The 14,500-nt window shown below is 36.8% G+C and overlaps 1 protein-coding gene across 2 annotated transcripts in view; it reads left to right on the top strand.

Annotated features, from left to right (window-relative positions):
• Positions 1–14,500, top strand: part of PIK3R1 (phosphoinositide-3-kinase regulatory subunit 1) — a 55,130-nt gene that overhangs the window by 31,230 nt on the left and 9,400 nt on the right. Inside the window, exons 3-7 of one of the 2 annotated variants that reach the window (XM_062514016.1) lie at positions 1,296–1,388; positions 2,731–2,805; positions 5,608–5,739; positions 6,621–6,822; positions 7,017–7,096. In XM_062514016.1, coding sequence (XP_062370000.1) covers positions 1,296–1,388; positions 2,731–2,805; positions 5,608–5,739; positions 6,621–6,822; positions 7,017–7,096 — 582 coding nt within the window. Of the gene's footprint in view, positions 1–1,295; positions 1,389–2,730; positions 2,806–5,607; positions 5,740–6,620; positions 6,823–7,016; positions 7,097–13,091; positions 13,448–14,500 lie in introns of those variants that run through there. The other variant, XM_062514018.1, reaches the window with a different exon arrangement.

Here is a 14,500-nt window from a genome sequence, read left to right as displayed (position 1 = left end):
TATCCCACTAGAGGAGAGTGCCTGAGCAGTTGTGTGGGACTTAGTTGCTGGCTGGGGTTAAACTGCAGCAAAATTGTTTGCATTTTAATGAAGCCATGTAATCTAAAATAGGGTGAATTACCAGCCAAAATTGTATGCTCTCTCTTTTTTGGTAGATATATATATTTTGTCTGTCTCAAAGTTTTTCTTTAAAAATTCTCTGTTAATGATTTTCTGGATTTTTTTTCTCCCTCTACTTAGTTATCATCATTTTGTTTCAGTCTTCTGAAAATAGAGGTGGGGGGTGTGCATATGTGTATTTATATACATCCATACAGGCACCTTTGTGTATGTGTGTTCAAGAATTGCTCTCAGTTTGTCCATGGGGAGTTTAACTGAGCAGAGATCACCACTGTTTTGGCAACTGGCAATTTTTACTTCAGTGATTTATCTTTGTTTATCAATCATAATCCATCAAGCTATGTCAATTGTTTCTGGCAGTAGTTTGATATCTTTAGGTAAACATTCTTGTTTCCAAACGTTAAACAGGACCATTCTAAAACTTTTTAATTATTGTTTTGGTAAAAATTGTGTATTTAGAGATAGATCTTTTCTCACAGAACCAGAACATACCTTTATAGAGTATATTCTCTCCATGAAGGAACTAGATTGCATGAAAACAGACTTTGTATAAAATCTGTGTGCAGTTTTGTTTGAATCTGTAAAGTGTCCCTTTCCAATTATACTGCTATTCATTCCTAACCATCCCATGTAGAAAAGAAAATTCTTGCTTCAAGTAAACTATACTGTTAATAGTATGATGCTTGGAAGTTGAAATGTTCAGAAGTTACTGAGCTTCTGTATGAGTGTGAACTACTTGTTTCTACTGCTGTTTCAAGCCTTTGCAAGTTTGTTTTACCCAGGGGATCAGGCACTCCCAGACAGTTATGTGTTTAGCTCCTTCACTTGGTGCACAGCATAGGTAAATATCTCAAACCAAAAGATTTTTTCTTTTCTTACTTGCATTGTATTTCTGCACATCCACAGACTGCAAACTTGTATTGTGTTTTCTTTTCCTAGACAAAATGGAGACTGAAACTAAGACTGAGGTCCCTGAAAGAAAATGCTGTTAAAAAATGCAATTGTCATAATTTATTCAATTTTTATTAAGTATGGAGTTTTTCGTATAGCCCTGACAAGTGGGATGTTTGTTCTGTGATTAAAAATTAACTGTTTGCATTACATGTCATGATTTTTATAAAAGTAATTGCATTTATCTGCAGCTTGACCTATGTATCTTCCCTTTTTTTTCATAGCTTTTGCACTTCCAGACCTTACAGAGCAGTTCACACCTCCTGATGTTGCTCCACCGATTCTTGTCAAGATAGTAGAGACAATTGAAAAGAAAGGTAGGCTGAAGAATGATCTACCAAAGTTTTTTTGTTGCTTATGTGAACCAGGACTGCAGAATTGTCTCCCGAGCTGTCATGTCCTCTTTCTAGAGTGATAATGCATCACTTCACTTAATATCCAAAATAATCTCCTTTAAGTTTGTTGCACTGGTTTCTGCTCATTAGAGGCTATTTGGACTGTAGGAACAAAACTAAAGCTTACCTTAAATGGCATTTAATAATTAATACAATTATCATCGGAAGGTAAGGGAGAACAGTTTGGTATTGTTTTGTTTTTTCTAACCAGTAAGCACCTTTAATTGGTTATGTAAATGCCAGCATAACATTGAGTTGGATACACAGACACACAGGCAAAAAAAGTTATGTCTTGCCCTGAAAAAAGGAAAGAATAAAATATGAAAAATTTTCAAGAGCTGTTTTTTTTCTTCAGGAACCAATTCTTTGTTGCTGCTCTATAGTGAGCTAGTGTTGCTTTTATATTTTTTTGCCTTCACCTGCTTTCCTGTGCTGATGTGTCTCCATCCTTGTGAGGCTTTCCTCTTTTTCTTTTATGATGTCATACTTCTTTTGCCCTATTTCTATCTTTCTGCACCTCATCTGCTGTTGCTTTCATAGTCCTGGTGAAATAAGGGGCAGCTCAGTGAGTCCTGCTAATTTAGGGGCCTTGAACTGGGGAACTAGAGCAAAAGTGGTATTCTGATGAGAATCATGCTTCTGTCCTTGGGGACTTAGATTCTAACATGCTCCTCTGGCATTTTAAAGGAGTGTAATCCTTTCCTGAAAGAGTAGGAGCTTGCTGATATCAATGTGAAGAGCCAGTATTTAGCACCAGTTTGCATAAGGAACTGCTGGTTTCAGGAGAAACCACTGATAGTGTTAAGTCATCAGTGCTCTGCATCCCTGCATATGATCTCTTTCCTTGTGTCTTCCCTTTCTTTGTCTCTATTTTCACTGATGTAGGAAAGTTGAAAACAGTATCTTTCATGCAAAATCACTTCATTGATGTATTTTCTAATAATGCAGGTGAATTATTAGACACATTATTTGATATATACAGATATTTTTCTCTGACACCAGTATGAATCTGTTCCTCAGTGGGACTGCTGGCATCTCTGATCTTCCTTGGTCATCTCTTTCTGCAGTCACAGCAGCTTGAGTGCACAAAGAGGTGTCTTACAGACTTAAAAAACAATCACATTCTGTAGTGTGGTAGGTTAAAGAATGTTGCTAATTTATACTGGAAGTACTTATTGAAGAAAACAGAAATATGTGGCATCAGGGAACAGTTACTGAAATATTAATGTTGTCCTGAATGTGTCCCATCGATTTTATTTTGAAGGTCTGGAGTATTCAACTTTGTATGGAGCACAAGGCTCAAGCAGCGCAGTGGAATTAAGACAAATTTTTGAATGTGGTAAGTACAGTTCTCTTCCTTAAAGCACTAGACAGGTTTTGTGGTCAGACCACTCGCTCATATGTGCTGGTTCTCAATAATATACTGTTTAAAAGACATATATAAGTAAAAAGGTTTTCTAACTTTTACACTTGCTATGAAAAGTATTTTTCACTTTTACAAGTTGCCTTTTTTCATGGCTCCACTGCATTTTTAAAGAGTATTTATTTTAAACTCTTTTCATCTCACTTGTTCAAAGACTGACAGTCTAGCTGTACAGAGAAAAACAAGATGTTTTGTTCAGAATCAAGGTAAAGATACATTGTTCCTGAAAGGCTGCAGGTTATTATTTTGTGAACAAATGACCAGTTGTTTACATACAGTTCTGGGGTGCATTTTTTTTGTCCAGTAGGTGGGGTGTCAGTTGCAGCCTATTATCTACCAGGTACAGAGTGATACTGAAGTGAAAGAGACAATTGAATTAATATTGTAGGCTGAGTTCTCAGACAGTAAAATGCAACTACATCACTAACACCACATACCCATTCAAGTTTCCTGAAATATAATTCCTCTTCCTTTTTGGTATACTTAATTTCTTCTTCAGGCCAGAATATACTGGCTTGGCAGCACTGTTTTAGTATGAGAGTAGAAGAGCTTGACCATGACTCGGCAAGCTGGGGTGCAATGTGTGGTGTTAGCTTTCATTTGCCTAAAAGAGTGCAAAAATACAATGAAAATCTAGGGTAGAAAGTTAAAATGGTTGCATGTCTTGTTGAAAGCAAACTCATACAGTAATTTAGTCCCCTTATTTTTAATAATTGCAAACATTAACAAAGTTAATAGGAGATGATACTCTGAGTTGTCTGTTTTTTCAAAACAAATCCTGTCCTATGCTGATTGTGGTAGGAGTGAAGAAGTGTATGTGTACAAGCAGGGAAAGAAGATAGGCAAGTGGGCTGGCAGCCTCATGATAATAATCACATTTTTAGTGTTATATATGTAGTCCAGGTTTTTAGTCCAGATAAATCCAGATTTTCTGTGGCACCAAAATGACTGTATCTCTCAATTTATCTGAATCCTTTCTTGAGCTTCTAAACTGAGCTATACTTTTATGAGAGGTTTATCTATCTCTTGAGATTAAAACTCGTGGTTTACATGTATTCTTACTTAAAACATAGTTGGGTTTGAGTAAGAGAAGCAGAACATCTCCCTTTAGTAACAGTGTCTCTTTTGGACTTCTCTTTAAGATAGGATTAGGCTCTTCCAGGACAGAGCTGGTGCAGTGAGTATCCAGGTGCGGTAATAGAGATCGATCTCATTTCCTCTGCCTGCTGTCTTTGAATTAACAGAATGCTAATTCAGAGGACAAAGTCAGCTTTGGTCTCAGAGTTATGAACTTGCATAGCGTGCTGTTATCCTAGTGGTTAAAATTCTCTCCATTATTTAATTGGATAACTGTCTGTTAGCATCACCACAATATGCAATAGGCTCAAAAAACAAAGCTGATTTGCATCTTGTCAGGTCAGCAGATGGAAGAATTCAGGTCTGTTTATGATATTGCATCCAGAGAGTTGCAGAGTAAGTATATTCTTACTCATGTGTTCATTACAGTAATTTGGGACATACTTCAGAGGAATGGTCAACACTGAAGAAGCATGATTTAATGTGGCTTATGAAATAAAAAAGTGAACAGCAAAACTAATAAAAGCTATTTCTTTAAGAATTTGTTGATTCTCTGACATATAATTGCTTTTGCAGAAATCATTCCCAAACTGCAAGTTTTATATAATCTGAGACATTAATTTTGCCTTTTCTCTCATGCATATTCTTTGGTGTCTGATAGGATTTGAGCTCATACTGCAAGCTTTTTTGGGGGGAAAACAAAGGAGGTGGAGAAGCACTAAGTTTCTTACTATCCCCTCTTGGCTGCCTTATTTCACAGTATTGGTAGACACACCATTTATCTGAGTCCTCTGCTTCCCTGTTGCCTGTATTTAGACTGGACAAATGGATTCAACAGTTACTCTACCACGGATCTTGCTAGATAGAAGGTTGATCAGCAATAATGCCTCCAATTCTTTACAAAATATGGATCTTTTTGTATTCACTTAGGACTTTACTGTGCCAGAGTTTAATGTTCTAGGATGAGCCCTAGCCTTACTTTCACTAACGAAGGAGTTCTGTATTTTCCCATTTTTATTTTTGCTGCCAATAATTCTTTGCTCCAACACTAACAAGTAGTCCATGTGACGCTCCCAAACGTTATCCCAAGTCATAACTATCCTGGAAGGGTATCAAGTTTTACAAGATAAATCCCAACAGCTGTATAAAACACCAAGCACACAGTTCTCTGTGTGTATATTTGTTTTGACTTACTTACATAAATATTTGCAGACTTGGATCCCCAAGATGTTAATCAAACTTTCAGTCATAGTAGAAGTAGCTCCCTGTAGAGAAGCTGCATTTGACTAAACCTTTGATTAGTACTTACTTCTTACACAAAATATTTACACATAAAACACAGATCTGTTAAAAATATTCTGATGTTCTATAGCATTGCCTAGATGTAGCAAGTCACTACTGTTACTCTGAGTTCAGCCCTGAATTGTATGTGACAGAAGGCCACACACAGTTATGGAAAGCATTTAGTTCATCAGATGCCGAGGGACTGGGCATGGTGTTGAACTCTATGTGTTGGTGTCTTACATTCTTATGAATTGTTCCCCATGAACCAGGTGTAAGTTTGAAATTTTGGCTTATTATGAGCTTGTGTATTTTTTTCATTTTCTGAAGTCTAAAAAGCATGTTGCTCTTTCCCTTTAGATGCCTCCTCATTGGATTTAGAGACATTTGATGTTCACACTTTATCAGATGCTCTCAAGAGGTATATTCTGGACCTGCCAAATCCCATCATTCCAGCAGCTGTTTATAGTGACATGATTTCTGTAGCTCAAGGTATGATTATTGCTTTATTTCCAATGTCAAACAAAAAGGCTTTTATTAGAATTCTGAATATCTGATGGTGCAGCTGTCACCTACAGAACAGCAAAAACTCTACATAACCCAGCAGCATCTCAGAATTTGTAAATACACCTTTACCCCTTTTGATGAAAGCTGTTTCAGTTCAGATCTAGACATTATTCTGCATTATTCAGTTACTTAATTAGGTAAATGTACTGTAAAATATAAGGGATAAGACAGCTCTCGACATTTTAGTGACTAGAAATACTATAGAAGAACTGGGGGGAAAAATCAAGGACTTACCTGTATGCAGAAAGCTAATTTTTAACTTTTTATCAGTGCTGAAAAAGTAAATGTATTAGAGGTCATGTAGTGCTGCGTTACATTGGGGTTGCAGATTATGAAGTGAGAAATACATACATGTGAGATTCGTCATCTACAGTGGTCATTTCAAACAAGTACAGGTTAAAGGCTTTCAGCACGTGGGCTAAGTATTCTGTTATATATCTCAGGACAGGATATTGTTACTGGTAACCTTCAGAGTTAGAACAGCACCTGTGAGACTTATCTATTGCATCTCAGAATTACCCAATCATGTGTGACGCTAAACACAAGACAGACTTCTTCCAGTACACTCTGAACACATTGTGGTTTTTACCAAAATGCATATCTGTTTCCATTTGACTTTTAAATACTTGTTCTCTACTCTTCACTGAGCATTTCACTTCTTTTAAAAGAAGGAAGAAATATTTTGGCTCTAATGAAGGACAGATTTTTTCTGTAAAATTGGTGTTTCCAAAGGAGTCACATGTAGATTCATTTTACTTGAATGTTCCTGTGCTAGTTTGAAGAATCATTTATCTGTTTGCTTGCAGAAGTGCAGAGCACAGAGGAATATGCTCAGTTGCTGAAGAAACTGATCAGATCTCCAAATATACCTCCCCAGTATTGGCTCACACTCCAGTATTTGCTCAAACATTTCCTCAGAGTTTGTCAAGCCTCCAGCAAAAATCTCTTGAATGCAAGGTCTCTGGCTGAAATTTTCAGCCCTCTGCTTTTTAAATTCCAGATAGCAAGGTACGTGTGTCTTCTTTACCATATTTTGTACTATAAATATGAAATTGTTATGTACAAAGTAGGATTAAGTAATTTTCTGACCTTATTTCTGATGTGAGAGCATTGTAGTAAATTCTTTCAATTTTTTTTTTTAATAATTTAACATAAACTTTTGCATTTCTCCTAGTTCTTACTGCCTAATCCATCTCTTGCAGCTCTGATAATACAGAACACCACATAAAAATCCTAGAGGTTTTAATCACAAGTGAATGGAATGAGAGACAGCCAGTACCAGGTAAAAATATTTTAAATTTTAAGTTATATTTTATCTTAAATATTAAAATTCAACTTAAGGACAGTAAATGCTTGTGTTTTTTCTTTTTAAATCAAACTTAATACGAAACAAAATTGCACAATTACAGAGCTAAGCAGAATTTATTTATATGTTTTATAGTGGGGTGCAATGTTTGTTATATACGAAATAGTCTTTTTCATTAAAATAATTTCAGTGTTAATAGTTTGTACAGCCTTAGGACTTTTGTTCTCTTTCAGTAAACAGCAAATAGGATTTTTTGAGGATTCTTAAGACCTGCAAACCAATAGAATGCATATCGTACAGTGGGGGAGGGGGGGGGGGGAAGGCAGCTTTCTTAGGGTTTTATAGAACTTTCAATTTCCTCCCAGGCAAATTTTCTTAGATTTGCTATACCCTATGGAGACATTATTTACATACATGTATTTTTTTATCCAGATATGCAAAAAATTTATTTATCAATAAGTAATGTGAAAAATATTAAGAGCCAGGAAAGCTAGATATTACTTGTATTGCTTCAGTAAGTTAACATCTAATTAAGTCAACAAATAGTAAAGCACACCTCTAATTTATGCAGAATTCCTGGGTTTGAATCAAGTATTTGGTAGAAGCAAGGCAGATTTGCTAAGTATGTGCAAAGGAAATAATTAATGAAGGAAACTTTACATATTAGCTGAAAGCAATTCCTTTCACAGCTTATTAACAGAGAATGTCCTAACAAAAGAAAGGGTGAACAAAACATTGGACATCCTATACCTTTCACACCTCTGTAGTCAAAGCACAGAATAAAATTCTTGGCAGTAGGATTTGCAGGGTTGCTTAAGATCTGAAGAACTAGAACACAGCAGAAATCTGCTTTATTTCCTGCATTTCAGGTAGGCATGTTGTATAATCCTCTTCATCAGATAATGAAGATTAATTTAAAATGGGTAAAATTTTTGGTTCTAATGATCTGTTTGAAAGGCTTTTCTAATCTTGCCAGCTCTGTTATTTAGGAAACTGTCCCTAACATCTGTTTTCAGTGTGCTCTTCAGTTTTTTTTTTTAATTTTGGTGAAGTAGTTAAAAAAGGGTTTCTAGAACCACTAATGCTTTGTAACAACTAGAAGAGTCCAAACTTACTGTATTTGTACTATTTTACTAAGAATCAGCAAATAGCTGCTAAGTGTTAAATAACTATTTTATTTGTCACATGTTACGAGCCTTAAAAAGCAAAACAGATTATATTAGTCTAGTGCTAATAGCACATTTTATAGTTGCACGTTTGCAAGTTCTAATATGCATGCAAATATATATGTCTAGAAGCACTGGTTGGGAGGTTAACAAAGGTGAAGTCAACAGTTTATTCAGTTTCAAAGCAAGAATTTTATAAGTTGCATTTAAGAGGTCATTCAGCTGCGTATCTGCCCAAGTTGCTTCATGTGAAGAAAGTATAAAAGTGAAAGGTGTTGATGTTAGACCTACTAATGAGGACTAGGAGTCTAGTCATTTTGAGAGTGTCATTAGGGTGCTTGAAGAAATGCCATTGTATCCATCCAATTTATGTGATTTGACACTACATTGATAATTACAATTGAACATTTGATTGTTTTTAATACTACTTCTGCATTAATTAATATAGCATGGTGCAATAGTTTGACAGTCCTACTAGGATTTTTCATGTGATCTGTTAGAAAAATAGAACTCCTTCCCTGTGCATTTCAAAGTCATCATGTCTAGTAGAATGGTTTTTAGTAGAACATTTACACATGTAGTAATATGCTGGAAAAAACTATCAAAAAACAAATTTTCAGGCTTTGTAGTGTCTGGTTAGCTAGTCTCTGCCCTCAGACATGTAAAGAGTTTGAATCATTTTGAAAAGATGAATCTTAATAGAAAGTTCTGTGAGTTGCAGGATTAAGCCATGAGTCCATTTCCACATCAATATCATTCTGTGACACTCTAAGATGTGTTTTTCAGAATTGTCATCTTTAAGATTATTGCTTTTAGAGGCTTTCTTTTCCATAAAGACTGTTTAGATAGGCTGTAATAAAAAAATCCAAATAAACTACACCTTATTTGCCATGTATGTATTTTGAGAATTGCAATCTTAAATAGGATTTTACATGTGGAGGATTTGAACAGTCTCAAGAAGAAAGAATTTTAGTTATTGAAAATAACCTCATGAAAACTAAGTGATAACAGGAAAGCCAGTGCTGCCAGTTTCTTCTCTTTTTCACAGGCTGGAGTGATGTCTTCCTTCCTTCTTAATTATTTTTGTTAAGATGAGAACATTCTGTCTAAAACAAGCTTTGCATGAAGTTCTAGTGGTATCTTATGAGGTATATAAATACATTAAATGTAGTGTTAAGAGATAACTGATCTGAATAGCAAGTAGATCATTGCACAGCTGCAGGGTTTTATCCTTACCACATCACCCACTAATTATACTTCTTACCTGAAAACACTAGAAAGTAAGCAGCTGGAACTTACCTCTCACTGTATTTTAAAATAAGGATCTTAAATTAGGCATCTTCAGTTGGACGTCTTTTACCTAGAGTGATGCTTCTTGGATGTCATAACACAAAAATAAGAGTTACTCCTAGACCATTACTTGACTTACCACTGATTGGGGTTTTTTGTCTGTTGTGTTCATCAGCAAACTATAGATTCCAGTTTGTGGATTAAATCATTGCTTAATCCCACATAAAAATACTAAAGTTAACAATACCTATTAATAGAATCATAAATTCGTGTAGCAGATGAAGACAAAGTAATGTTGCAGGAGAAATAAGGCTGGGGAAATTAGATCAATTTTCTGGTTCTTGTCTCATTCTTCAAGTTTGTTAGTAGCAGAGACAAAAGATGGTTTTGGTGGGCAAGGTAGGTGATTTTTGCATCCCATCTGAACATCCCAGCTTGATGTAAAGCTGCACAGATTTTAAATTAAAGAGTACAGTGAGAAACAAAGTACAAGTCTCTAAATGCACAATCCACAACAGCACTATTAGAAGAAAATGTTTAAGTGTAACAGATTTTGGCAAATAGTGCTCCTCAGGTCTCACACAGTCTCACACATCATGCAGACTTGTGAAGGTAAACAGTGGAAAACAGGCTATATTAGGCTGTGTTTATAGGTATAGAAGACTGGGGTAGTTTTCCAGTTAATTATCAAGGATCTTAAAAGTTCCTGTTTTTCCTGTCTGGAGTGGCCTGCCCTGGATGCAGATCCCAAAGCTGCCCACAGTAGGTGCAATAAGTGTTCGGAGCAGCAGGGTCAGTTTAGCACTCAGAGCTGCGAAGGCAGGCCACACAAAGAAATCTGAGAGGTAATTTTGGGTGAGGAGTTCAGGGAGATAGGGGTCCTTTCTGGGTGTGTGAGAGTAATGTCTGTCTTAGGAAGGCAAAGAGGAAGTGGAATGTGGCAAGAGAGTAAGGGGATGTGGGGAGCTCGTAGCATTGCTGGTGAAGAGCAGAAGAGCTATAGCAAAGGAAAGAGCTGCCTTGTTATCAATAATCAAAGCCTCCAATAACCTGTGCACTGACTAGACCTGAGCTGCTTTTTCTGGGCTCTCTATCCTAGTTTATCCCTGTTTCCCAGGCTTGAATGTAACATTGTAAATAACAGCTCAGTCTGAAATACTGCAGCCTGAAAAAGTAGTTTTCATTACTCAGACCATCATAGCTAAGAATGAGTGAGGTAATAAGGCTGCCTTATATGTAACTGCTCACTTGTTGGGGATGCAGTGAAAGTCCTGACAGCATCACCAAGGTGCAGACACTTTGCTTTTAGTTACAAAAGATATTCGCAAGAGTTGTGGCATAACAGCTAAAGTAGGGCAGTGTAAAGGCTGATCCAGTTCCTCCTGCAATTTGATTCCTCCTCAAAGGTACTTGTGTTGCTACAGGCATCAGCCTGAGACCACAGTCGTGTTGGTACTGTCCTGGGGATATAAACGAATGTTTAGGAATGCTATCCCTTGTCAGAACTTACCTGCACCATGTCAGAGTCTTGGCTGGACTGCCAGCAGCGCCGGGCGTGGTTTGGAGCACGCAGAAGGCTACGAGTGCCAGGGACGGCCGATGCGGTGCCCACGGCAGGGAGGACCATGTGCATCCGTGTCCTACCCGGCAGAGGGCTCCCCTCCTAAGCTAATAAAAGTTAGGCTTTATTTCTGACCTGATGGAAGCAATGCTTGGCTAACCACCGTACTTTGGAATGCTGTATTCTTGGTTTAAGTTTTGACACAAGCCAGTGCTTTATGTTTTCAAATATCTAATTGCAAGAATTTTATAGAAGTGGAACAGTACATACGATGTTATTAACTTTTTTTAGAGATTGTTATGTCTTGCAGGTATTTGTATGTATGTATAAAGCATGTGGAAGCATGTCAAACCTGACCAGTTCTTTTCCTGCTTCAAACATAAGTTTTTAGAAAAAAAAGTGCTATGTTAATAGGAGAACACTGTGAGTACAACTGGAAGGAATATTAGGCTGCAAAATAAAATGGACACCACTCAGGGTTTTGAAATTTAGATAAAAAGACAAGACAGGGCAATATTTGAAAATACAGGTGTGTGCATGTCAATATATATATATATTTTTTTTTTTTTTTTTACAAGACCCTTCATTCTCTCCTGCAGGATAATGAGGAATTAATTATCTCTGTGTGGGTATCTGGGTTTTTTTGATTGATAAAAAAGTTCAGTGACTCAAGTTTAGGTTGTCTTTTCTCCTTTCTATACTATATACATCTGTAATGTGGTCCTACAAACCAGGAAATGTTCTTAACCCCTTCTGTAATTTTAAGAGTATCAACTACAGTCTGAAGCTGAATTAGTTCAGAACTACAGGTTTCCATATCCACTTGAAGTAGGCTATACCGTTATTACTCTGCTGCTTTAAATTATATTTAGAACTGACAATTGTTCAAATACGCAGAGGCTAAAACTAGGGAAGCAAGGGATTGTTATAGGTGAAGCTAAACAATCAAGTGCAAAACATCAAAAATGTACTGCAGATATTTGGGATTTCATTATTAGGTGCAAGTGGTGTTTCACAGCATAGGATGATTTTGGTATGTAAAGTATTAAGGAGGCAAAAGCTTTTCTATACTATTTGACTGCTTTGAGGAGCAACAAGAAGATCTCAAAGAAATTATCCAATTTTTTTATTAGAAATTCTCTCTGACTGCAAGAAGTGGGAAGAAAATATTAATCCCCTTCTCTCCTTCTCTTAATGCGTCTGCTTCTCCTTTTACTTTGAATTTATTCCCTTGTAGAAGTTTAACTGGCAAAAAGATAAGCTCTGTAGGCAGAGGGAATTAGGCTCTTCAGTTGCTACTCTGTTCCTTCAGCAAGTTTGGTCTCCACCAAACACTAAGACAAGGAAAATAGATTTAACCTAAGCTTCTCTCTCTCTGTACAGCTCCTTTTCTCACCTGCCTCCCTAGAAATGAACAATCCTGATATACTGGAAATCACCATGAATACAGACAGGTGTTTTTCCTAATATGTTTAGTATATAGGAAATTACTAGAAAGTCTCACAGCCTCAGACTAAGGGTCTTGAAGGAGCACCTGTATTTGTGATCCAGCATGTACGAGGTGCTGCTGTGCTTGCAAGCATGCTATTTTGCTTGCACAGGGCTGCTTCTAGAGATGCAGCTCTTTTCAAGGAAAATTTTTACTCTGGGCTTTTTGTGTTTTTTTTCTTTTCTGCAGTTAGTCACTTCCTGTATTTGCTGTTCATGGTGCTTTTCTCATCTTCAATGCTGCATGCAGCAGCCAGGGATAGGATCTATTTTAAGGCCTCTTACAATGGTCTTCTCATCTACTTAGCTAAAATGAGAAAGTTAGCCCCTCATTGGCCACTTGTTAGCTGATGACAACTTTTACTTTGAATCTGGCTCCCATCCCCCAACTGAAGTCCCTGGCTCAGCAAATATTTGAACCTACCCAAGTTAATCATGAAACTGAGATCTTTATCTAAGAGAGACGTGCAAGCTACTGAGGGTGGTGGTTTCTTTTTTTTTTTCGCAGTACTGAAGTCAGGTTCACTTTTTAATGATGAACCAGAGTAAGCAGTTACCTTCTGCACAGCACAGAGGTTTAAGCAGTTGAGAGAGAAGGCTTGAATTTTCTCACTGCAAGTTACAACTCTTTTAGGGGGTTTTATGGAACATCAGTTGGAAAGCAGAGCAATCTCTTTTTCTTCATTGCTTCAGAGAAGCTTCCTAGTAAATGGAGGTTTTAGGGTTTATTTTTTAAAAAGATTTTTATAAGAGGAAACCAATACTGGATTGTATTTTCAACTGTTTCACAAGCGTGATCATTCGCGATGCATAACTTACAAAGTAAGTGATTTTGAATTTCTGTGTTTTTTTCATCATCGTGGAAGCATTGTACGGTAACTAATTACCAGGTAGGGCTGTAAGAGTCTTTTAAGATATGTGAATTTAAGTCAAGTACTTCAGTACCTCTCCAAGTTATATACAAAATGGGTGATAGCCTATGTGCCTCCTCTGTCTTTTCTTGCCTGCAGGCTAAGCTAGTCTGAGCTGAGCACTAACCTGATTATACAAGTTTGTTCAGTCCTAAATTTGGCCACCAGTGGAACTCTAGGGAAGTAATTTTTCCTGAAAGTCTTTATTAATGGAATAAAAAAATTTACTGATCCCACAAGACCTAAAAGCAGCAATGCAGTTTTTGCAGGAAATCTTTATAACTTAATTGAAATAATTACCTTGGCAAGTCAACTGTTTGGGTAGCAGGTGGGCTAAACCTCTGTGTTCAGTGTTTAGACTTGTGTCTGGGGTGATTTTAAGTATCCTATTTAATTTTGGAAATGGAAAGAATCTTTGGAGCATATCTACCTCAAGAGGAAAGGGAGAGTCTACTTCAAAACAAAGTTTCTTAATGTAGGGGGCAAACTAGCATGCATCTTTTTGTATATGTTGGTACTCCAGACATGCTCTTTATGTTGATGCTTGTCTGAAAGGGATAATCTGCTCAGCAGCACAGACAGAGGGGCAGGGTGAGAGGGGAGGGCAGGGGCAAAATATTTGGAAATCATATAAATTGTGTTAATTTTTTAAGTGAGTATTTGTGAAATAGAGCATATTTCAGCTGTTCCAGAATTTCTTATGGTGTAAGGCACAGATAGTTGCTACAGCAAGTCTTTGTTGTAGTTATTTTTGGTCTCTGGTTTTCTCTCCCTATAAATTGTAGTGAGCATAAAACATTCATATGGCTTTATATAGCATTCTGCTCTGAAGTTAATAGCCTATTCTGTCCATGTTTGTTCCAAGAGGTCAGAGAGAGTTACAGTCAGTGATGGAGGCAGTTAAGATGGAATATTTCTAAATGGTTGGAAGATGCTGCTGACATAAAGTCAAGGGGCTAAGGAG

The sequence above is a fragment of the Cinclus cinclus genome, chromosome Z (assembly GCF_963662255.1).
Source record: "Cinclus cinclus chromosome Z, bCinCin1.1, whole genome shotgun sequence".
Classification (NCBI taxonomy): Eukaryota; Metazoa; Chordata; class Aves; order Passeriformes; family Cinclidae; genus Cinclus; species Cinclus cinclus.
Note: the sequence above shows the minus strand (reverse complement) of the source record. Positions and strands in the feature narration are given on the sequence as shown.